Source organism: Zingiber officinale, chromosome 8A (assembly GCF_018446385.1).
Source record: "Zingiber officinale cultivar Zhangliang chromosome 8A, Zo_v1.1, whole genome shotgun sequence".
Lineage (NCBI taxonomy): Eukaryota > Viridiplantae > Streptophyta > Magnoliopsida > Zingiberales > Zingiberaceae > Zingiber > Zingiber officinale.
Window position 1 is genome coordinate 12,398,650 of NC_056000.1, and position 23,729 is coordinate 12,422,378.

Sequence of the window (23,729 nt, forward strand, 5' to 3'; positions counted from 1 at the left end):
AGTCCCAATTATAATGATTAGAAATAAGACTTGGACATTAAGGTGGACTGTCTTCTTAGAACTAAGAACAATAAAGGTGTATTTTATTCATTAGTTATTACATGTTTAGTGGAGTTATCTACCAGTACCTGGTGTGTAGATACGGGAACCACTGATCATGTCTGCAATTTATTGCAGGGGTTCCAGGAAACCCGATAACTATATGAAGGAGAAATCACCGTCTACATGGGTACTACTACAAAAGTAACAACTGTTGCAGTGGGAGATGTTTATCCTCTAATAGGAATAAAAAGTGGATTTTGAGAAAATTGTCTTTACATACCAAGTTTAGAAAGAACTTGATTTCGGTTTCTAAACTATCAAAGAATAGATATTCTATCTATTTTGATAAACTTGTTATCAAGAAAAATAGGAAAGTTATCTGTTCTGGTATGTTGGTTGACAATTTATAATCCAATAACTCCCACGATGCAATAAATGGAAATTAATAACACATCTTCTAACTTTAATAAGAGGAAACAACCTTCGGAAATGAACCAATCATATTTTTGGCATCTAAGGATAGGTTATATTAACTTGAGTAGGATTCAAAGGATAATAGTCGATGAACTTTTGGGTTCATTGGTAGTGGAAACCTTTTCAACCTGTGAATCTTACTTGGAAGGAAGAATAACCAAGAAGTTTTTAAGTATAAGGGGTATAGAGTCAAAGATGTGTTGGAATTAGTTCATTCTTATTTGTGTGGATCTAAGACTATTCAGGAAAAAGGTAGTTTTGAATATTTCGTCAATTTTATAGACAACTATTCAAAATATGGGTACATTTACTTGATGTGCTGCAAGTCTAAGTGCTTTGATAAGTTCAAAGAGTATTAGGCTGATGTGGAGTAACGTCAAGGAAAAAGTATCAAGACACTACGCTGAGATCGTAGTGGCAAGAACCTCTTGGGAGAATTTAGGAGTCACTTATCAGAAGACAGGATTCAATCACAACTAACTGCACCTAGTACACCCCAACAGAATGGTGTAGTAAGAAGGAATAGGACTCTTATGGTAATAGTTAGATTAATGATGAGTTATTCAGAATTACCAAATTCGTTTTGAGGATATATACTGGAAACGGAAGTGAACATAGTACCTTCTGATAGATCGTTTGAAGCGATAGAGGGGGTGAATATCGCGCTTTTAAAACTATTCTTTTCTTTCAAATCAAAGTCATGCACAGCGGAAAGTAAATAGAGACAGTTTGTTTACTTCGTTCGGAGCCTAGCTTGACTCCTACTCGAAGGCTCGCGGTCCTTGACCGCACCGGTGAGCAAACCACTATAACTCTTCTTTCCGAAATTCTTCGGAAAGAAGCAAATCGTACAATGGAGCAAGATAGTCACACCCTACTATCTTGCTTAAATGAAATAGAAATGCAAGTTTAAAATAAATTTTACTGACAACTTAAAATGAAGATATAGCTTAGGTCGGCACTTCCGGATGGTGTAGCTTGTTGCACGAATGAGGACGAGTTGCTTGCAGAGCAGGGATTTTTTATCAGAAAGTTGTTACCCTGGCCTCTGTCTTCGAGCCTGATTTTATAGATGTACTGGAGGTTCGGTCAACCGATCCCACTGTTCGGTCGACCGAACTTGCTCCCTTCCTTTCTGGCTGAAGTTCGAAGCTGGCTCGATCTTTTACATTTACTGGTCTTTAATGATTCGGTCGACCGAACCCCTTTTTCAGTCCACCGAACAAGCTTTTTCGTTGTTCGTCAGAATCTGCCATGATCTTAATTTAATGCAGCTTTAATGTTGATTGGATCAGTCGACCGATCTCTGGATTCGATCGACCGATTAGCCCATCTTTCCTTTGCTGCTGATCGGTGCTAATGAACTGGCTAGGCTGAGTCATCATGGTTCGGTCGACCGATCTTACAGTTCGGTCGACCGATCAGGCTTTAATCCGATTCTGGCTCAGTTCTGATCTGGACTGACTTATGTGCTGATCTTACTTGGTTCGGTTGACCGATCCTCTGTTTCGGTCGACCGATCCAACGTAACCTGCAAGACAGTGTTAGACTAAAATAACATGCAACACAGATGTTAAATCAAAACAACCTGCAACACAAATATTAGCACAATAGTATAATAATGAGAAATAAAAGAACAGTAGAACTGTTCTTGATCTCAACTTGGAAACCTTCCCGGTTTCTTCAGTTGGATCAGTGACCTAAAGTTGTTCCCTTCGGGAACCCGACCTCACTGTCGCTCCTCCAGTTTATTTACCTCAACTTATCTGCCAAACTTTGATCCTCCAGATCTAGTTTGGACTTTTCACTCAGCCTTGATCGGCTCCCCAGGACTTTTGCTTCGATCTTCGGTCCTCCAGACCTCTCGATCACTCTGCCAAGCCTCGACCCACTTGGACTTGCACCTGGGTTCCACGACCTGCTAAGATTTCTCCGCCTAGCCTCCAGCTAGGACTTTCCCGGTTGAGTAAACATCCTGCACACTCAGTCAACTTGTTAGATCATAACAAGACTTAACTTGAACCTTTGACAACATCAAAACTCAGGTTTGATTCTGGTGCAGCTTGCACCAACACCTTCTAAGTCAGAACTCTCTACTCCCATAGAATTGCAGAATGGGTGTAAGCCTAGTCTGAAGTATATTCAAATTTGGATGGTCTAGCACATGAGAGACACTGATAAGTTGGATAGGAGTTTACTTGTTTGTAGGTTATCCTAGAGAAACGAAAGGAGGTTTATAGTCCTAAAAATCAGAAGGTCATTGTTAGCACCAATGCACATTTTTTTAGAAGAGAACTATGTAATAAATCATAAGTCCATAAGTAAATTTGTTCTTAAGGAAATAATAAAGGACACATCTAATCTAGTACCAACTGTACAAGATAAAATATCACAAGAAACTCCAACACGTATCACAGATGATACACAATTGCAGAAAGTGCCTCGTCATAGTGGGAGGGTTGTTAGGCAACCTAAAATATTCATGTTTTGGGAGAGTCTTTGGACTTGATCCCTGGTGAACATGAACCTAATTCCCGGACCTATGACAAAGCGCTCCAAGATAAAGATGCATCATCTTTATAAAGAGCAATGAATACAGAATTAGAATATATGTATTCTAATAAAGTCTAAGAGCTTGTAGAACCACCAAATGGTGTAAAAGTCATTGGGTGTAAATAGGTCTACAATAGGAAAAGATGGATAGACAGGAAGGTGGAAACTTTCAAAGTAAGGCTTGTTGAAAAAGGAAACTTTTTCGCCGGTAGCCATGCTTAAGTCTATCTGGATTCTTTTATCTATAAGGACTATGAGATTTGGCAAACGAATGTCAAGACAGCTTTCCTTAATGGAAGTCTTGAAGAAAACATCCATATAAAGCAACCAGAGAGGTTCATTGCAAAGGGTAAAGAGCATCTAGTATGTAAGCTCAATCGGTCTATGGACTGAAGAAAAGCTTCAAGGTCTTAATTCATCTGATTTAATGAAGTAATCCAGACCTGTGGATTTATTCAGTGTCCAGATGAGTCTTGTGTATACAAGTAGTGTGATGGAAGCATGGTGATATTTCTTGTACTATATGTAGATGACATTTTTGGTAATTGGAAATAATATCAAAATGTTGTCGGAAGTAAGGGTATGGTTGTCCAAACAAATTCGATATAAAGGACTTAGGAGAATGCACATATTCTTGGGATCAAAGTAATAAGGGATCGCAAGAAAAGAATATTGTGCTTATTCCAAGCTTCATATATCGAAACAATCCTTGCTCATTTTAGCATGCAAGACTCCAAGAAAGATTTTCTACCTTTTAGGCATGGAGTAACTTTATCTAAAGAAATGTCTCCGAAGACATCAAAGGATATAAAGGACATGAAGGCAGTTCCTTATGCTTCGGCTATCGGAAGCCTAATGTATATAATACTATGAACGAGACTGGATATCTGTTTTGCTCAAGGCATAGTTAGCAGATATCGAAGTAACCCAGGACCAGGACACTAGACTACTGTAAAGCGTATTTTAGAGAATATATGCTAGTTTACAAGGCAGATAATTTGATCCCTGTGGGTTACACCGATTTTGACTTCCAATTGGATAGGGACAATAGTATGTCGACCTCGGGGTTTTAGTGTTTACTTTAGGAGGTAAAGCCATAACAATGGAGGAGTGTTAAGCATAGATGTTTTTCAGTCTCGACCATAGAAGCTGAGTATGTGGCAGCCTCTAAGGCAACCATAGAAGATGTATAGCTCAGAAACTTCATGATGACCTTAGATATGTTTTCTGGTTTGTCCAAAAATTATTGCAATTTATTGTAATAATAGTGGTGCAGTAGCAAACTCAAAAAAAACATAAATCCATAAGACAAGTAAACACAATAGAGCGCAAGTACCACCCAATACGAGACATCGTATAACGAGGAGAAGTTGTTGCCACCTAGATTGCATCAGGTGATGACCTGTAGATCCTTTCACTAAGGTCCTTAAGGCAAGAGCTTTTGATGGGCATGATGATGGGTTGGGAATCAGATGTATGGCAGCATTTATGGCAGCATAGTCTGTTAGTATAAGTGGGAGATTGTTAGAGTGTATACTAAAAGCCTAGCTTTTGTATAAATATTTATTTAGAAATAAAGAATCACAATGGTCAAATACCTACATTTATTTGTTAAGTGTAGTTGTTCAATTAATTTATATTGTAGATAACATGGTGTATGGTGTCACATACAGAAGATCATGTTATCAGTTCTTTATAAATTATAAATAGTTGCTCACGACTAAGATTGAAAGGAACAAACCATTGGAATAGTCGTAGTGTAATTAGGTATTAGTTTATCTTGACTAATAAATTACACTAGTACACTCTAAGTATATTGAGTAGGACCATTTTAGGTAAGTTCTTTTTATAATGACTTGATAAAAGAACTAGACCTTAGTTATTATGGAAGTGTGTGCTCTTAATCCTAATATAATAACAAACACATATATTTAGTATTTATTTCTTTGACTTATCAATGGGTGAGATTTATCTCGATAAATCAATAAGCCCGATAAGTTGGGAAATGATATTACTTATAGTGTGTGTGGTTGATTATAGAAGGAAACTGTGTCCTAGTAATCTAGGTTGATAATGTCCCCAAAAGGAGCTCATAAGGATTGTCATGTTAAACCCTGCAGGTGTACTTAGTCCGACATGACGATAAGGTTGAGTGGTACTACTCTTGGACTAAGATATTAATTAAGTGAGTTGTCAGTAACTTATTTAATTAGTGGGCATTCGACATCTTAAACATAGAGAGACAAACACACTCATAATAAGAAGGAGCCCAAAATGTAATTTGAGATTGGTGCGGTAGTTCAATAATAATTCTTTAGTGGTATGAATTATTATTGATGAAGTTAAGTTGTGTGTTCAGGGCGAACACGGGAAGCTTAATTTCATCGGGAGACCAAAACCAATTCCTCCTCTCGGTCCCTATCGTAGCCTCTTGTATATAGAGATTTATACCCACCACATACCCTTTTCTTACCCAACCCAAGGGGGTCGGCCAAGCTAGCTTGGAACCCAAGCTAGGGTCGGCCAAGACCCAATGATAGAGCCAAGATTAGTGGCCGGCCCTAGCTTAGAGTCCAAGCTAGGTGTGATCGGCCACATAGAAAATAAAAAGGGATTTTTATTAAAATTATTTCTTATGTGGATATCATGGTTTTAAAAGAGAATTTGAAATTTAAATCTTTCCTTTTATAGCTTTCTACAAAAGATTAAAAAAAGATTTGAAATCTTTCCTTATTTGTAGATTGAAAGGTGGATTTTAATTTTAAGAAAACTTTCCTTTTTAACCATGTTCATGATTTAAAAGAGAGTTTAAAAATTAAATATTTTTTTATAAGTTTCTACAAAAGATTAAGAAAAGATTTGATGTTTTTGTAGATTGAAAGGAGATTTTAATTTTTAGAGATAACTTTCCTTTTTGGAAATCATCCACATGTTTAAAAGAAAGATTTTAATTTATAAAATTTCTTTTTATAATCCACCATGAAGGGAAAAATTATTGGAGAAATTTTTTATAAATTTTCGGAAACAAATTAGGAAGTTTTAATTCTTGTGTTGATTAAAACTCTCCTTGATTGGGATTAGAAGGTGACCGGCCATTATAATTAAGAAAAGGATTTTAATTTTAATTAATTAAACTTTTCCTTTTCATGGAAAAAGAATTAAGGAAGTTTTTATTTAAATTTCCTTATTTTCCAAGACCAAGGATTATAAAAGAGGGGGTAGAGGTGTCTTCATGGATAACTACTGTATTCTTTTCTTCCTCTCTTTTCCTCCTTGGTGTGGTCAGCCCTAGAGGTTCTACCTCTCCTCTTCTCTTCTTCTTTAATGGTCGGTTTCATCCCTCTCTTGGAGCTCTTGTTGGTGACCGGTTCTAGCTAGGAGAAGAAGGAGAGAAAGGAGACTTTGTTTTTTGCATCCCTTGGAGCTTGGTGGTGGTGGCCGGACCTCTACTTCTCTTGGAGAATTGATGGTGGCCGAATCTAGCTTGGAGAAGAAGGAGTTTGGTGGCTCTCGTCTCGGAAGATCGTTGCCCACACAACGTCCGAGATTAGAAGAGGAATACGGTAGAAGATCAAGAGATTATTTGCTTACAAAGAAAGGTATAACTAGTAATTATTTTTCGCATCATACTAGTTTTCTTTGTATAGTTATTTTTGGAAATACCAAACACAAGAGGCATATGATTCTAGAGTTTTTGGATTTGTTTCGAATTTGTGTTTCTTTTGTTTTATTTTTCGAATTTGTAATTTGATTGTTCTTTTTGGTTAAACCTAGAGTTGTATAAGGAAATTAAATATTAACTTGCCTTAAAAGGTTTTGTCTAGGCGGTGGTGGATGCTCCCATACCCAAGAACACCATGTGCCTCGCCATGCAGTCCTAGAAGTTAATTTTAGAAATTAATATTTAATTAAATTTATAACATAGGTGAATTTGGATCAATAGTGTTAAGTTCCGTTTGCGATCCAATCAGTCTAAACCATTAAGAACAGATAAGTTAAATTTGGAATCAATAATATTAAGTTCCGTTTGCGATTCCTAATTTAATTTTTAAAGAACACAATAGGTTGTTTAGGAAAAGTTCGACACTTGTATAAAATTTTTATACAGTGAAATCGATACGATCTTCCTAGGATCAACCAACATCCCTAACGAAAGTAATCTGGCAGGCACATAATTAAAGGCAGGTTGCAATTAACCTCGTGCATGCATTGCATCCTCCCAACAGGATCAGGTCTTATTGATGCATCAGCCAGCGGTCAAATGCGTGCATAAATGGCAGATATTAAAGTTACTCCGAGGGAGTTGTTCCAAAAGCTGAGATACATAGAAATTCAAGAATGTCAAGTTTTGGATGCTTGTTCGGTAGTTGTCACCAGACATGATGGAATATTCTCCTCCGAGTTGCGATAGATACATGGAATTATCTACAGTAGCAAATCAATCTACTGTTTGGAGCACAATTTACACGTCTCTGCCTAATTAAATTAATACGTTGTACCTGCTTAAGTAGGGCTGCAAGATGTTCAAGTTGACAGAGATCGATGATCTTTTTGTCGGTTTAAATGGGGTCCTGGGGCTAAGAAAAATTAGATCATTTTTTTTGTAGTTATTCTTGGCATGGCAATGCATAAGAATTTGACTACTGAACCACTTGATTGTAAAACATATCACAATTGTGGTGAAGCAATTAAGTTAGTCAGGTTTGGGTTTGCCACCAATAAAAACCACGTGAACATCATGAGTTTTACTAGCGGGGCATTAATTGACATGTGGATTTCCAAGTGCCAGGAGCTTTATTGAGTGGGTGGTTAAGTGTATACACATTCTTAAACAAGAGAATATCTACAGTGTAAAACAAAACATATGCATCGAGAGGATAAAAATGTGCAGCGCATTAAAAGCGTGAGGAAGATGATCAGAAGTTATGCATTGCTTTGCCATTCCCAGTCTAATCGGAGGATTTCAGCTCATCAATTAGTGCACCTACTTCTTCCTTGCATATATGAGTATGGGTTACCCACATAATGGTAACATTCATTGGACCTATGGAGCTTGAAAGGAAGAGGACTAACAATGATGATAACCGGAATCTGGATGCAGAGTTGAATCCAGAGAGGATGTTCACCTGCAGCTACTGCCCGCGAAGGTTCTTCAGCTCTCAGGCATTAGGCGGCCACCAGAATGCGCATAAGCAGGAGAGGCAAAATAGAAGGTTGAGAAGGGAGATACCCGTCGCCACGCGCGTTCAGTCTCCTCAGCCATCTGTTGTGGCAGGATCACCAGTTGTAGTGGAAACTCAGACGAGTAACGGAGAGGAGCTAGTAGAGGAGCTCGACTTGACTCTAAAACTGTGAGTAGCTCATGTACTTTCTTTCCTATATCGAATAAGGTAAACAACCATTATTTTGGTATTTTACATAGAATAATGAAAATTTTGAACATTGATTCTGGATCGATATGAGCTTAGTTTGTCTATACATAGCACAAGCTTGCCGTGTTTTCTTTTCCCGAAGACTAATTTTCGGCCTCCCTTACTGATTAATTTGAGATGAGATCCTCTCTCCCAAAAATATTGTATCCTCGTATCCTAATGTTGATCAAACGAACTAAATCACATCTTAAGGATGCAATGTACATCATACAAATATCATAACCGTCCGATCGATGCTGAGACATGGAGACATAATATTTTCAGGACAGAAGATTTCATCTCGATTAAATTTTCCTTTTTAACTTTCAGTTTATTCGAATAGATCAATTTTTAACCAACAATTAAAGGAACTAATTTTAAATGGTTGAACCATCGTGCCGCCGATACTGCCAATATCTTAATTAAAAGAAAGAAAATTACCAGCCACTCCAAAGCAAAATTTTATTTGATTCAAGAATTTCAGTAGAGGAACGAATTACGTTTTCACGAAATGTAAATAAGCACAAGGGCAGTCAATGCAGTTGCAATTATTTATCTAACAAACAAACCAACTAAAGTAGTGCTTTCAAAATAGAACGTCGAAATGGTCGTTCCGAATTGCCCTCCGGTTCCTTGGCTACATTTGATTAATCAGTGGGTCCAATATTTGAAAACAAAAAACACCAATAGATCGTTTTCCTCGGGTCCTTTTGAAGTTTCCTTATCAAATTTATGCAAATACATAAAGTTTAAGTACATAAATACGTTCATTCATCGAAATACAAATTACAAATAAAAATAAAAATTCAGCGGATTTGAAATACATTTGGTAAGGCATTGGACGGTGCCCTTGAAAACAGCATTGCTCCACGCGTGGGGGATATCCTACCTGCAGCCGAAGTGCTGAAATCAATAGGTGTTAAATTTCTTTGCAACAAAAGTAGAATGTTGCAGCTGTTTCGTTTCACAATATGGATCCTACAATTGAGGTCATATTCTAAATAAAGACAAGGATAGCCAAGTTGGCGGCAAATGAAACCAAGTGGATTGGACAAAATATTTCTTGTTGGAACATTTTGATATATAGTGACTATTCATTGTCTATTACTTGTACAATTTCGACAAACCAAATGATGAAAAGAGGATGAAAATTACGAACCAAGCTATAAAGTACACATTCAATATCTAAGAAATTTCATGCCATGAACAAACCAAAATAAGACTACATATATTCCTCTTCCATTCTCACTCATCCCTAAAAATAACTATTTCGTTCCTTGTTAATTTCATTCTATAATGCAAACCATGTATAAGTAAATTATTTAAATGTTAAGACATGATTTTGAATAGAATTTATTGTTCTGCCATGGGAAAAACATTTTTAATAGCCCAGTGCAGAGAGTTTGCAGACAAGGATAAGACCTCTAATGGCCTCACTTGCCATACTAAGCTTGAAGCATACCATATATATAGAAAATGTTGATTAATTGGTCACTTATGCTAACAACAAAAGGATGCAACACATGGGAAATGAAAGCACTTTTCTAGCATACAATCAGTACTAGAATTGGTTCCTGATGTCTAGTTGATGCAATGAGAAACAAAAAACCTCTACTGCAGTTGATGGACTATAGTTAATTTTATGTTTAAGAAAGGATGTAACGTCTACCATATAGTCTGTGTTTCTTATTCATCCTCTCTTAGACATCAAATTGTGTATAGTTGATCAACTATAGCAGCTAGGACATCAGCAAGAACTACCATGACATAGATTTGTCTCTCTCAAATGAAGGTATACATTTGCAGTTTGAATAAGAAAATCACCAAATTTTACTTCTAGCAAGACCATAAATCCAAGCTGTTTATTTACCCATTTGCAGATATCAAGGTCAATGAAAAAAATAAATAAAAGGTTGAATTAGAATGATAAAAAGCAACAAATAATATTAACCTTCCAGTCCAAGAGGATCAGTTTGTCACATGTAGAGTCCCTCCGGTACTCCTTCCTTCTTTTTAAACATTACTTTATCTTTGGCCTTCTTGAAGTCTGCATGAGTAACCTGGGAAAAGATGATGTCATAAAGAGTTGCTGATAAGCTAGTACTGTCTGTGACGTTCAGACGGGAAAAAGAGCAAACAATTTGGCATTCCATTAACCCGTCAATTGAATGCAGCTCAGCAAGATAATGAAAGAATGCATTCTATGTAGGAATCCAGCTGGCAAATTTTCTGTGCTATATGAACAAGCTTATTCTATTAGTATAATTGGATAAAGCACAGCTAAAATATTTCGGCTTGGCCCCTTAAAAATATATTGCGGAAGCCTCAGTGATAGGCCTCCATCACTTTCACCACTCTAGCAAGATACAACAAAATCAAATAGAGGAAAGAGAAAATCATGTGAAAAAAGGAGAGACAAACATCTGTGGTGAATTAAGCATGGTTATATTCTTCCAGTCAAGGCTAACATCTGTGATGATAAGCATGATTATATTCTTCCAGGCAAGACAAACATCTATAATGATAAGCACGATTATATTATTCTAAGGCAAGATGGTGTATAAGAGGAAGAGAACCCTATGAACACTATGTAGTGTCAATTTTGTATTACTTGAAAAACATGCGTGGAGAGTTCCAAAGAGAAGCAAGTTTTTTGGTTGTAATAATCAATCATAAAAAGAAAACCTAGCATGAAGGTAACATGAATTTTTATTCAAAAACAAGCAAATATGCCACCAAAAATTTTTGATAGCCTTTATTTACAATGCAAGTACATCTCATCAACGAACAATTTTCACTTTATTTAGTCAAGGAAATATAAAGACATACTAAAATATCTAGTTTTAACAAAATTAAATTTCTTCACTTTCAAAGATATAAATTAACTAACTGTACTAGGAATTCCATGTAGGTGTTGGGAGTTGACATACTTGTCCAGACGTAGGAGTTAAACATTACAGAATCTTAAAAAAAGCAAACCACTAAAGCAAGTATGCTCAAATCTGTTAGTGAAAAACATATAATCAAGTTTCACATGAACCACTAGATGGAAACTACTACCGTAAGTCACCAGAATAAGATAGAAGAAAAAAAGGGCATAATTATGTCAATTTGCCCTGTAAAAAATCTCCAAAGTAATATGCACCAATTATATATCAATTAGGTTTGGAAAACTTGGATAGGAACAGATGGAAACTACAACCATCAGCCACCAGAATAAAATAGAAGAAAAAGGCATAACTATGTAAATGATTCGGCTTGGAAAACTTGAATAGGAGCGGATGGAAACTACAACCATCAGTTATCAGAACAAGATAGAAGAAAAAGGCATAACTATGTAAATTTTCTCTGCAAAAAATCTCCAAAAATAATATGTACCAATTATATATCAGGATGATTAGGTTGGGAATCTTGGGTATGAACAGAAAAAAAAATCTAATGGTCTCTTTCAGAAATAGGTGGCAAATATTTTAACAGATAAATTAAAAACATGTGCGCATATGGAAGCAAAGGTATCTATGAATAACAAAGTAGCATCTGGTGACACCAGACTGTAAACATTCGCCTTACTTTCACTTTCAAGTAAAATAGTAACCACTAGAAACATAGGTTACCTTCATTCTACGCTCTCTCAAAGCATGCAAACCAGCTTCAGTACAGATTGCTTTGATATCAGCTCCAGAAAATTCATCCTTTGTCATGACAAATTCCTCCAGGTTGACATCATCTGCCAGTGTCATTCTAGTAGTATGTATCTAAGCAATTGATGGCAAAAGATCAGCAGGTCCCAAAAATAGGGGCATGTGCACAAATAGGTATATTGCATTGAACGATAGCTCTATAATTAGTCAAGAGAAATAACACACTTGAAAAATTCGCCGCCTTGTTTTAATATCTGGCAGTGGGAATTCAATCTTCCTATCTATCCGACCTGGACGGAGCAAGGCTGGATCCAGACTTTCAATTCTGTTAGTTGCAAGAATAACCTTAACATCACCCCTTGAGTCAAAACCATCTAACTGGTTCAGCAACTCCAACATAGTCCTCTGTATTTCGCGCTCACCACCAGAATGAGCATCATATCTAGGAAAATAATGCGATTATTTTTTTTTCAAAATAACATCATCTTTACTCATACAGAAAAAGAAGTGCAGACTTTTAATTCCCGTTTAATTTTACCTTTTGGTTCCAACTGCATCTATCTCATCAATAAACACTATTGAAGGAGAAAGTTCATCTGCTACTCTAAATAATTCTCGAACAAGTTTTGGGCCATCACCCAAATATTTTTGAATCAACTCACTACCAACAACTCGCAAGAAAGTGGCTGATGTTGAGTTAGCTACAGCCTGCAATTTGTCCATTATAGCATGGTTAAGGAGTTATAGATGCTGTCAATCATAGCATTAAAGTGACTAAGAGTATAATAATTTCAACAATCTAATTATTTGTAAAAGGAGTACAATCAACTAGGAGACGCCATGTTTCATTACAATAAATTACAACAGTTATATTCTTTCCTATAATCATATCTCTGCATGTATTGTTATCCCTAACAAAAGCTGAGAATTATACTAATAAGGGTTTTGGTGAGACATTATGTTCCTTCCTATGGTGGAACGCCGGAAATGGACAAGACCAAAAGGCAACAATTTCAATGGTGATGGCTCCAGCAAACTTCTAGGTTGGTTTTTCTTTCTCCTGCTTATCTTCCTCCTCATCAACATCATGCTTCTATGGTTTGGAAGTTCTCCGTGCCTCCTTTTCCTCATTATGCTGCTAGCATTCTGCAGCAGCTCCCCAGCCCCTTCAGTGTTGCTCGGCACAACATCAGTGTGGTTATTTTTGACAGAGGACAACTAGCCCAACTCAGAACACAACTTTCAACCTTGATATTATTCCATTCAACTCATAAAAAAATGACAGGGATGCAAATTTGTCAAAGAGAAGACCAATTAATTGTGCAAATATAATTACACAAAATTATTGGTCAAAAGTAAAACATAGACAGAAAAATAAAAAGAAAAGGCAAATGGAAAGATCCAAGCAATGCAAAATGACATGATAGTTTGTGAGTCACAAAAAATGAACAGAATCAAAATAATACAATCTCTCACCTTGGCAAGCAAAGTTTTTCCAGTTCCAGGCTCCCCATATAATATGACACCCTTAGGGGGCCTAATGCCAATATCTTCGTACAGCTCTGGATGAGTCAAAGGAAGTTCAACAGCTTCTTTAATTTCTTGAATTTGAGAATCTAAGCCACCTATATCAGCATATGATTCCAAAGGTGCTTTCTCAACTTTCATAACAGAAACCATAGGATCAACTTCGTCCTGAAGAAGGCCAACAACCGATAGGACCTGCAGAAGGCATTCTGATTTAATTAACACTAGATACACAGGAAAAATAATAATATTGGGCAGTTAAGATTCTCACTTCAAAAAAAAAAAAACAAACACAGCTAGTGCATTTGTAGTGACAGCTATATGGACACTTGCATGAATTTTTTGTTAACAATTAGATGTTTAAACAAGTACAAAGTATGATATTCCACTTAAAACAGATCTTCATTTCAAAGAAAAGAAACACAGGTAGTACAGTTACAATGCAGTGATACTCGTCAATAATTCTCTACATATTTTTTTCATATTTTAAAGAAGAAATGTGTAACATGTATTCACTAATTGATAAAAAACACAGAACTAAAGTATTTTACCTATTGTATGATTAGAATTATACTCACATATAAGGTTACTTGGAATATTTCGCATGTGGTACGTGAACTCATTGCATCTGGAAATATTTTTCTCTAACCTGATAGTTTGCTCTAACTTATTGCTTTAAATTGGATAGAGTATTACATTTTAGGACATGCTATGTGCTCTTAATTAAACTTAAGCTGCAGTTAAAATTATAAAATAGCATATACAAGATACAATATCTTAAATATGTTATAGGATCTTGCAATCCTAAGTTTGCGGACCCTCGACTGTCCTCAAAGAAAGATTGTATAGGCAAGTTATTTGTCTACAGAATATAAACTTTAAGGGTATAAGGAAATAAATAAATTAAATGCCACTTTGTATACTAAATTAGTTCTAAATGTAATGATTTGTAATGTTTGGTATACCAACCATTACATTCTTTTTAAACAAGCTTTACATAAATATTATTCTTTATTCTTTTACAAAGCCATTAATCTAGCTTTTAGAAAAAAAAAAATAATGATTTATCATTACATGATTGCTTACACACTAAATGAATTTTCTTATTTTATCGAGTAAACATGAACTTCTGCATACTATATCAAAAAACACAGAAGAATAAGTAATTAGAATGGTTTAAAGAGAAAAATCTAGAGGGTCAAGGTAGCACAATGAGTATCAGAATTCAAGTTATAAACATGAATGGGGATCCGTCAACAAAAACAAACAGAAAGAAAGATTTTCTTCTTATCCACACTCTCCTTCCCCTCCCACTTCTTACTCGACTTCTGCCAGCTCCATGCCTACTCCACCAGAGAGGTCGTCTTCACCCGTTCATCATCTCCAGCGTACTTGTTCCTTTGATCCAAGTTTTGTTTAATCTAGTGCCTTGAGCTGGTTCTAAACGGCAGCCTGGTACACGAAGCTCCCACCAATACGGGTCCTAGGGAAGGGTCTCCTTCTGAGACTTGAACCGTGACCTCTAGGTTATTGTTGCGCCAAGACCCCCTTTACTGTTATGCTGGTCCATATGACCATAAAAAGTTAACAAATAGTTCATGCAAACTCAACTATCCTAAGAGCCCTATGATCCTAGGAAAGGGGTAGTGAATAGAGAACATGTAGTTCCACGGCTTGCATACAAGGAAAAGACAAATTTATAGTGATTGCAGAAAGAGCCAATTCTAGGTGTTCATTTAAGCAGAGGATCTGAAGTCAGTCCTAAAAGAATCCAACAAAAGGGAATAAGGTCCAAAAAAAAGACACTTTATCATTCGTTTCGACAGAAGAAGATGCTCCAACGTAGCAGCCTCAAATTTTCATCAAAAATACGAAAGGTTAGCGTCGATCTTACAGCGGAAAAAAGTGCTAACACAAACCCTAAAATGGAGAAGCGATCAAGAAAAAGAATGACCTTATTGTGCATGAGGATGGCACAACCAGGTTCCAGCTGGTCCTTATCGACAAAGGAAAGGATGCTGACGTAGTACTCCGGCCCGACGGACGAGGAGACGATGGCATGGTTTTCATCAATAAGCTCCTCAAGATTCCCCACGCTCATGGGCGAACCCCGGAGGTCGTCTACCTTGGATCGGTCCTCCTCGTTCTTCTCCTCCTGGGGGCGGAGGCGTTCCTGGTTAGCGACGAACTCCTCCTCCATGAGGAGATAGTCCTTGATGCGATCGAGCTTAAGAAGGCGGAGGCGGCACTTCGAGAGGGGGGTAACGGTGGGAATTCGTGCAGCGGCATCGGGACCTTTCTGCTTGCGCTGCTTGCGGCCGACACGAGATGGCGGTGCCGCCGGCTCGAACTTCTTGTCCTTCTTATCACCATCGTGCTTACGATCGCCAGGGTGTCCTTGCTTCCCCATCCCGCCGGGGGTTCCCTGCCCCATCGATCCTAGGGTTTCAAAGATTCCGCCGGGTTTCGGAGACGGTAAAACTAAGCAACAGGCGAAGCAAACCGCAATCTGAGGATCGACGACTGCCGTTAGTAAAAGGAAGGGGCAGATACTTGCGCTTTATTTGAGGCAAGTTTCTGTTGGGCATAATTGGGCCTCCAATTCTACAGATGATCAGGCCTTGTTGGACTCTCCTATAACTGTGTGCCCATTAGGATCGTGGAAATTTATTCTTCGTTTTTTATTTTACACCCTATAGTTTGCAAAATAAAAATAAACTACGTCTCACCTTAACATTGTTTCTTCTCACATGTTGCACGAGTGACGATAAACTTAAATGTATGTTTTACAACGCAAGTTTACATAGGTTTCCTAAATAATCAGGCATTTACTTTTCAAATTACTAATTGGTGTATCGGTTTATCAAAATACTCCTTTGTCAATCTCTGGGAAAAAAACAGACGCCGCCTTTCAAATAAATATCTTTGATGTCAAAGAATTATGAAGAGCAAAGCCTATGATCTTGAGTACCATTACCACGAAATTTAAAGTATGTATTTGGAATAGACTTCATTGATACAAGAATGCCTAATAGCAAAGCCACTTAGATTGAGACTATCATATCTTAAAATATATCTAAAACAACCTCATTTGATGTCGAAAGTCACAAATAACAGTATAACACCTTCATTAAAAAAAAAAGAGTCACAAATAACACATCCCCAGCATACTGGAATTAATACTTGCCACCCCTCAGAGCAAGCACAAGGTGGAGAACAGAGCCACCTTCAATATTGTATTCCTTGGCAGTCTTGTCATCAGCTAGCTGTTTTCCAGCATATATAAGCCTGTACCGAAACAATATAAGATACCTGTGAACTCAGTGATAAGGACAAAATAAAACTAAACCCAGTAATTATTGGACAAAATAATACTAAAACTCCCAGCATTATATTTGACATGTAAGACGCTCCACACAATGACCAACAATTGGCATCCACAGCAAGATCAATATTAGTAAAACGGCACCAAAATCCAGTTAGCATCATAAAAAGATATTAAGCAGACGAGGTAACAAATTAACAACTTCACACATTAAAACATCAATGGAGGCCAAGTTCAAAAGAAATTTAATAAATCTAAACAATCAGGAGTAACTCAGATTAAAAAAGAAACAACTACATTTGAAGCTTCTGCTAGCAATTTTATCTTCGAATCCAAAATCTTGCAAGGACAACAAATACAGAAGTTCGGCAAAATTTGAAACATAAGCTAATATAATCACACAGGTTTTGACACAAAAAATTCAGTGAACCAAGTCTCTTTGGCAGTAATTCTTTTTTCTTTAATGGTTGCTTTTAACAATTGATATTTACAATTAAAACATTTTGTTCCCAAATGATACTTCCAATTCCACAGGTTGTCTGTCTCAAAAGTACTGAACTATCTACATATCAAAGTAGAAGATTATAGCTAAATTGAAATTTCTAACAAAATGATCATGAGATTCTAACGATATGATAAGGAAATGAAGAAACAACTATGCTGTTTTATTTCCTCTAAGCACTGTTTTGATAATGAAAAGACACTAACAGGTAAGCAGGTTCAGTGGATCAACTAAGGACAAAATTGTATAAAATTTGGTGTCAAGATTGTCAACCATATCTTTTCACTATCACTTTTTCAGCGTTGGACTGATTAAATTATTATTTCTACGAAATGGAGGTCAAACCAATTCACTCGACAATCCAATTCTAAAACGAAAGCATTCGAGTAAAATCCTCTGAAAACACTTCACGGAAACTCTTGAAGAAACAATATGAGCACCCTCATCCATTTCGAAGAGAGAGTGAGCTTTTGAGGATTTTTAACACGTTAGAATAAATCTGAAATTGTCAGATAGATTCAATCTCATTAAATTTACCATTCAACAGAAAAGCAAACAAACCTTTGCTGGACAGGTGGGATCCCTTCTTTCTCCTCGACCCGTTCCTTTATCCTATCAATTGTATCAGTGGGCTCAATGTCAATCTCAATTTCTTTCCCAGTTAAGGTCTTCACTTTGATCATCATTCCACCACGAAGCCTGAGAACCAAATGAAGTGTTGACTCTTTCTGAATGTTGTAGTCTGCAAGAGTTCTACCATCTTCCAATTGCTTCCCTGCAAAAATCAATCTTTGCTGATCTGGTGGAATGCCTTCCTTGTCCTGCATCATCAATAAGTGATCATTCAGGAATATTTTTAGAGTGGTTAATCAGCATAGAAGTTCAAACTTAAATAATCGTTGATGCTATTTTATTATATTTTATTTTATTGTGATCGTTATGAGTTCAGGCCGAATCAACTCGAAAGGTTAGTCAGCCGTACCTAAAACCCTAAGAATAAAAATCAAATGATGAATGCCGTATGATCATTAATTTCACAATTGCAAAATCGCGTGCTTGATCAAATAATGCGTTGCATAAGTTTTTGCGGACTGAGAACTGTTTTGCGGCCAAAGAATTGCATTCTTTGTCCAAGCCCAACCATAAAAGCTACAATACCAGTTGGCGGAAGCTTTATCAATCCTCCGCTATGAAGAACCGGAACGAGCAACTGAAAAAGAAAAGCATACAGGAAAAAACATAGAACAAAAACCATAAAGCAGCCGAGTTGCGTACTGCCTGCTCAAGAAAACCCTAAATTGGACCACGAAGACGAAACCAACAAGAGGTTGAGATCCAAGGAAAGGCAGGGAACACCTGAATCTTGGCTTTGACATTGTCAATGGTGTCGCTGCTCTCGACCTCGAGGGTGATCGTCTTCCCAGTTAGGGTTTTCACGAAGATCTGCATCCCTTCCCTCCTCAGCCGAGCTAGCCTGGTTCTTTGTCGGATTAAGGAAAGGCTAGTTGATGCTCCTATTTATAGCTTTTCGCATTTTTTTAATCTTCTTTGTATATTTCAAACTTTTCCGATTTAAAGAATCAATTTACTTATTTTTATAATGCCTTTATTTTACATTTTATGATTTTCTGATTCTATTCCAGCTTGCAATTAACGTAGTTAATTCAATTATAAAAAAATGATCGAGTTTTTTTTAAAAGGAATGTATTCAAACATGGTGAATGAGATGAGAACAGCGACGTGAGTAATTTTCTTGGTTCAGCTCTCGCTCTAATGGAATTTCCTTTATAGTTCTGTTTGTTGACCTTGAAGATGCAAACGTTATTTGTTGAGCTTGATGCTAACTATAATAGATACTCAATATTTTTTTTATATTTTCCTCCTCCATAATGATAGCTAATAAAAAAAATGTAATAACATGTTTTTTTGTATATAGTAGTAGAGAGAAAAAAAATACTAATTTATCAAAACATTATTAGAAATATAATTTTCTATATAATTTAAGGGGAAGAAGCAACCCATGTACTAAGAGCGCTAATTTTGCGTAAAGGCCCATTTGCAGCCCGTCAACAAATATATCGGAAAATGAGGAAAAAAGGGAAAACTGATTAAAATGGCCCATGCAGGTTTCGAACCTGCGACCTTCGCGTTATTAGCACGACGCTCTAACCAACTGAGCTAATAGGCCAGACAATTAAGGTTTAGAATATTAATGTATTATACTAAATTAAATGTTCTTATAATTTTAGATCTATTGTCCCCGTTAGATTTACTGGTCTAATGATTGGGCTACATTTTTAATGCAAACCCAATCGCCATTTTCTTACACCCAAGGGGTGCCGCTTAATTTCCCACAAACCAAAACCCTAGAGCTTCTTGCTTTCTTCCGAGAGCGGCGTTGTCAGCTCTGCACCTCCAAGATGTCGAAGCGAGGTAATTCGTTCCCTTTTTTTTTCTCCGTCGTGCTGGGGTTTGTGTTTGATTTAGATCTGCTGCATTGGAGTTTACAGGACGTGGAGGAACGGCAGGGAACAAGTTCCGGATGTCTCTGGGTCTTCCGGTGGCAGCGACGGTAAACTGTGCCGACAACACCGGGGCTAAGAACCTTTACATCATCTCCGTCAAGGGGATCAAGGGCCGGCTCAACCGCCTGCCCTCCGCTTGCGTCGGGGACATGGTCATGGCCACCGTCAAGAAGGGGAAGCCTGACCTCCGGAAGAAGGTCATGCCCGCCGTCATTGTCCGTCAGAGAAAGCCTTGGCGCCGAAAGGACGGTGTTTACATGTACTTTGAAGGTTGTATCTGCCCATTACCAAATTGTTTTTCTCTCTCTCTCGTGTTCCCCCATGATTGTGAATCTCCGCTTTGTATATCATAGCAGGTTTATCATTCAACTTCTTTGATAATTATGTAAATGCAACTGATGTGTGATGATGACATCGATTAGAGTTAGCTTTCATAGAAGTGGATTGCTGCCTGACCCAGTTCATGTAGCTTTGCATGTAGGGAATTACAGCCTGATTCTGTTCAAGTTGATCTCTTAAGACTTGCTTAGGTAACACATATCACTGCTCAAAGGAAGCTTAGAAGATTGATTTGTATTATAACTGATTGCTTTGAATTGGAAATAAGTGGGCCCTTAATAGATTTCAGTCTAGGGTTTCCAATGTTAAGAAAAAGTTCCCTTTTATAGCTATAGTTGACATACACATCGCTCATGGTAGTCTGATTACTTATCTTTCAAGGCGCTTTTATTTTTTCAAGGTTTGTTGGCTTTCATATAGTTGCTTGCTGCTTGAAGGCTAATTTGTTGTCTATTTTCATGTAAGAATGATTTTCATCTTAACTTGCAAAGAGGTTTTTAGGATCAGTTTTCTTGATATTATATTTTTCATGAACATCATCCTCATTCTCTACTAACTAGTCACTAGTCAGTGACTGAAATACACTGCTGAGAACATGAAAATCTTTGGATGGTAAATACCTAACGTCACCATATCCAGCCCTTAGAATGCCACCCTATCTAGCAAGTGTCAATAATTTTCTTGGAAAACAATGTCTGAAAGCCTTATTTTTGTGCTCTTAAAATTCCTTGTATTTCCTTGCGAGTGTTACTAAATTTGATGGAAGATAAATTTTCTGAAAGTCTTATTTTTGTGTTCTAAAAATGCCTTTCATATTATCTTTACAGACAAAGTTGTGCCTGCCACAATACAAAAATGTTTATTATCTTTTGTGCTCTATTTCAATAGTTTATTGAGTTTCTTATGATGATAAAAGATGGGAATGAGGATTGTTTGTCCTCTTTGACAAAAATTTCTAGGAGTGTGCTTGTTCCAACTGTTTGGAGTTGGGTACATGGATTTCATGTCTCCATTGAGCTCTATGTATAGTTATTATCATCAGTTAACTTTTTGTAAAATATTTCTTGTATCACTACTGGTAACTAATTAATTAGTGTAGTTGAATTTTGTCTTCGTAATAAAGAATCCTTTTCTTATTATGTGTGCAAATATTGTCCAAAGTCCTTGATTACTCATTTCTTCTATAGAGTTTTTTGCTTTGTTTTTTTTTCACTTCAAGAATATAGTAGCCAGTAAGCTGCAGTTTGACCTTTGGATGACTATTATAAACGTTCAGTAGTTGGTATGTCTTTTTTGCATTAGCCTCACTATAAGTGGCTATGTCACTTTCTACAAACTTGACCTACATGTCTGGGTTTTTTGTGTTCCTGGTGTCAAATTTCAACATATGTTATAAATATATTACATGTACCAGGTTCCATAAAAGTATTCCATTAGATGGAATAATCATTTCCAATTTTCCATAAGTTTGATATAGAATTCTTACCCTTCATGATTGCTCTCATCACTTGTTGCTAAGCAACAGCTAGAAGTTCTCTTCATATGTTTTCTTACATCTGTTTATGTTTGTATACGAGTCTAATTTCTTTATCACTCGAATTATGCAGATAATGCAGGAGTGATTGTCAATCCGAAGGGTGAAATGAAAGGTAACCAAGACATGGAGTAGGAAAAAACTTTATTTTCCTTTTTCATCAAGTCTTAGTCATCTATGATATTACGTAGACTATGGTCACACCAGAGTTGCATTTCTTGCTGTTATTGCTTGGGCTGAATGATTAGTTTACTTGAGTGGATTAGTTATACACCTGAGTAAATAAATCTCAGCAAAAAAGCCTTAAAAACTCTTGCTGATCTTCATGGTTTTCACAGGATCTGCAATTACCGGACCCATTGGAAAAGAATGTGCGGACCTGTGGCCAAGAATTGCTAGTGCGGCAAATGCTATTGTGTAATGTCATATTACTGGTGTCGGAGTTTTTGCATTATGTTTCATTTGCTTCAAGAACTATTGAGGTCCAAAGTTGTTTGTTTAAAACTTGATTGCCTAGTTGTTTAGTTCGCTCACATTGCGAGCGTTTTTCTATTATCTCTCTGTTTGATGCTCGCGTTCTTGGTGAACTCTTTTCAAGTATAAACAAATGTTATTCCTCTGATTTTATTTATATCTTTGGTTTAAAATGAAAGTGACCAAATGCACAGGTAACAATAATACTTTATGAACTATGAATAGTAAACGACCAACAATAAAGATATATCATTATTATTAATTTGTATCTAATGTTTTTTATTTACATTTATTTTCTTCATTAATCCTGTAACACGCACTTCCTTAGAAATAATAAAAAGTAATATATTTAATTTTTTCTAATAATATTTTGGTATGTATTAAAAGTTGTTACTTTTTTGGGAACATCTCTCATTTTTTTATTACCATTAAAATGACATCTTTTTTTAAATATATTTATATTAAAAGACATTCTGTTTATTTTTATTTTGGCATAGTTTATCAACTTAAAATAAAAATATAATAAAGTGTTTTTTAAAATATTTTAAATAAGACATCTTTTTGACTGATTGACGCAAGATCTATATTACCTTTTAGATAAGATGAATAAAAAGTATAAAAAATAAATTAAGAAAGAAGACAGACAAATATTCTGAGAGAGAAGGATTTACTGGTCACGCACCTTAAAGGAACAAATCTCCAAAATCAAATGAAATCTGCAAATTAATTCGCGTGTCGCAAAAAAAAAAAAAAAAAAAAAAAATCCGAGAGAGAAGGATTTACTGGTCACGCACCTTAAAATCTGCAAATTAATTCGCGTGTCGCAAAAAAACAAAAAAAAAATCAGAGGGAGAAGGATTTACTGGTCACGCAGCTTAAAGGAACAAATCTCCAAAATCAAATGAAATCTGCAAATTAATTCGCGTGTCGCCAAAAAAAAAATAAAAAAATCCGAGAGAGAAGGATCACTGGTCACGCACCTTAAAATCTGCAAATTAATTCGCGTGTCGCAAAAAAAACAAAAAAAAAATCAGAGAGAGAAGGATTTACTGGTCACGCACCTTAAAGGAACAAATCTCTAAAATCAAATGAAATCTGCAAATTAATTCGCGTGTCGCAAAAAAAAAAAAAAAAAAAACCTAATTTTCAACTGTTATGACCTTATGTACAATTTCAAATCAAAGAATCGGAGAAGAAAGACTCGGAAAGAGTCACCAGATTCTTCAGGCATCAACGACTCCAGCGGACGCAGGGTGAAAAGGTGAAGGAGGGAGGCGGGACAAGAAGGCGTGATGCAGCAACTCGCCTCCAGAGGCCTCGTCGTCGCCGTCTCGCCCCTCGTCGAAGTTGAGGGCGTAGCTGAGGGGATCATAACCGAACTT

General features: G+C 36.5%; 4 protein-coding genes and 1 non-coding gene across 6 annotated transcripts; 2 read left to right on the forward strand and 3 right to left on the reverse strand.

Moving 5' to 3' along the window:
* Window positions 1-8,115: 8,115 nt before the first annotated feature.
* Window positions 8,116-8,424, forward strand: LOC122010522 (zinc finger protein 7-like). The gene has a single exon (XM_042567054.1). The coding sequence runs from the start codon at window positions 8,116-8,118 to the stop codon at window positions 8,422-8,424; it is 309 nt and encodes a 102-aa protein (XP_042422988.1).
* Window positions 8,425-9,171: 747 nt separating this feature from the next.
* On the reverse strand, window positions 9,172-16,189 carry LOC122012499 (26S proteasome regulatory subunit 4 homolog). Of its 2 annotated transcripts, none has more exons than XM_042569066.1 (7): window positions 15,603-16,189; window positions 13,598-13,843; window positions 12,660-12,829; window positions 12,347-12,563; window positions 12,095-12,235; window positions 10,432-10,540; window positions 9,172-9,369 (listed from the first exon to the last, which is right to left on the reverse strand). In XM_042569066.1, exons 1-6 carry the CDS (start codon window positions 16,080-16,082, stop codon window positions 10,457-10,459), a joined length of 1,338 nt encoding a protein of 445 aa, XP_042425000.1. In that variant the 5' UTR covers window positions 16,083-16,189; the 3' UTR covers window positions 9,172-9,369; window positions 10,432-10,456. The 2 variants fall into 2 exon arrangements, with proteins under 2 accessions (XP_042425000.1, XP_042425001.1); XM_042569067.1 differs by having other exon boundaries at window positions 9,172-9,383.
* Window positions 16,190-16,677: 488 nt separating this feature from the next.
* LOC122012500 (ubiquitin-NEDD8-like protein RUB2) lies at window positions 16,678-18,987 on the reverse strand. Its single transcript, XM_042569068.1, has 3 exons — window positions 18,832-18,987; window positions 18,037-18,296; window positions 16,678-16,936 (listed from the first exon to the last, which is right to left on the reverse strand). The coding sequence occupies exons 1-3, from the start codon at window positions 18,922-18,924 to the stop codon at window positions 16,825-16,827; spliced, it is 465 nt and encodes a 154-aa protein (XP_042425002.1). The 5' UTR covers window positions 18,925-18,987; the 3' UTR covers window positions 16,678-16,824.
* A 602-nt stretch (window positions 18,988-19,589) lies between these two features.
* On the reverse strand, window positions 19,590-19,663 carry TRNAI-AAU. The gene has a single exon. It is a non-coding gene; the product is annotated as a tRNA-Ile (tRNA).
* A 100-nt stretch (window positions 19,664-19,763) lies between these two features.
* Window positions 19,764-22,504, forward strand: LOC122012501 (60S ribosomal protein L23-like). Its single transcript, XM_042569069.1, has 4 exons — window positions 19,764-19,908; window positions 19,986-20,270; window positions 21,947-21,988; window positions 22,212-22,504. Exons 1-4 carry the CDS (start codon window positions 19,776-19,778, stop codon window positions 22,292-22,294), a joined length of 543 nt encoding a protein of 180 aa, XP_042425003.1. The 5' UTR covers window positions 19,764-19,775; the 3' UTR covers window positions 22,295-22,504.
* Window positions 22,505-23,729: the final 1,225 nt, after the last annotated feature.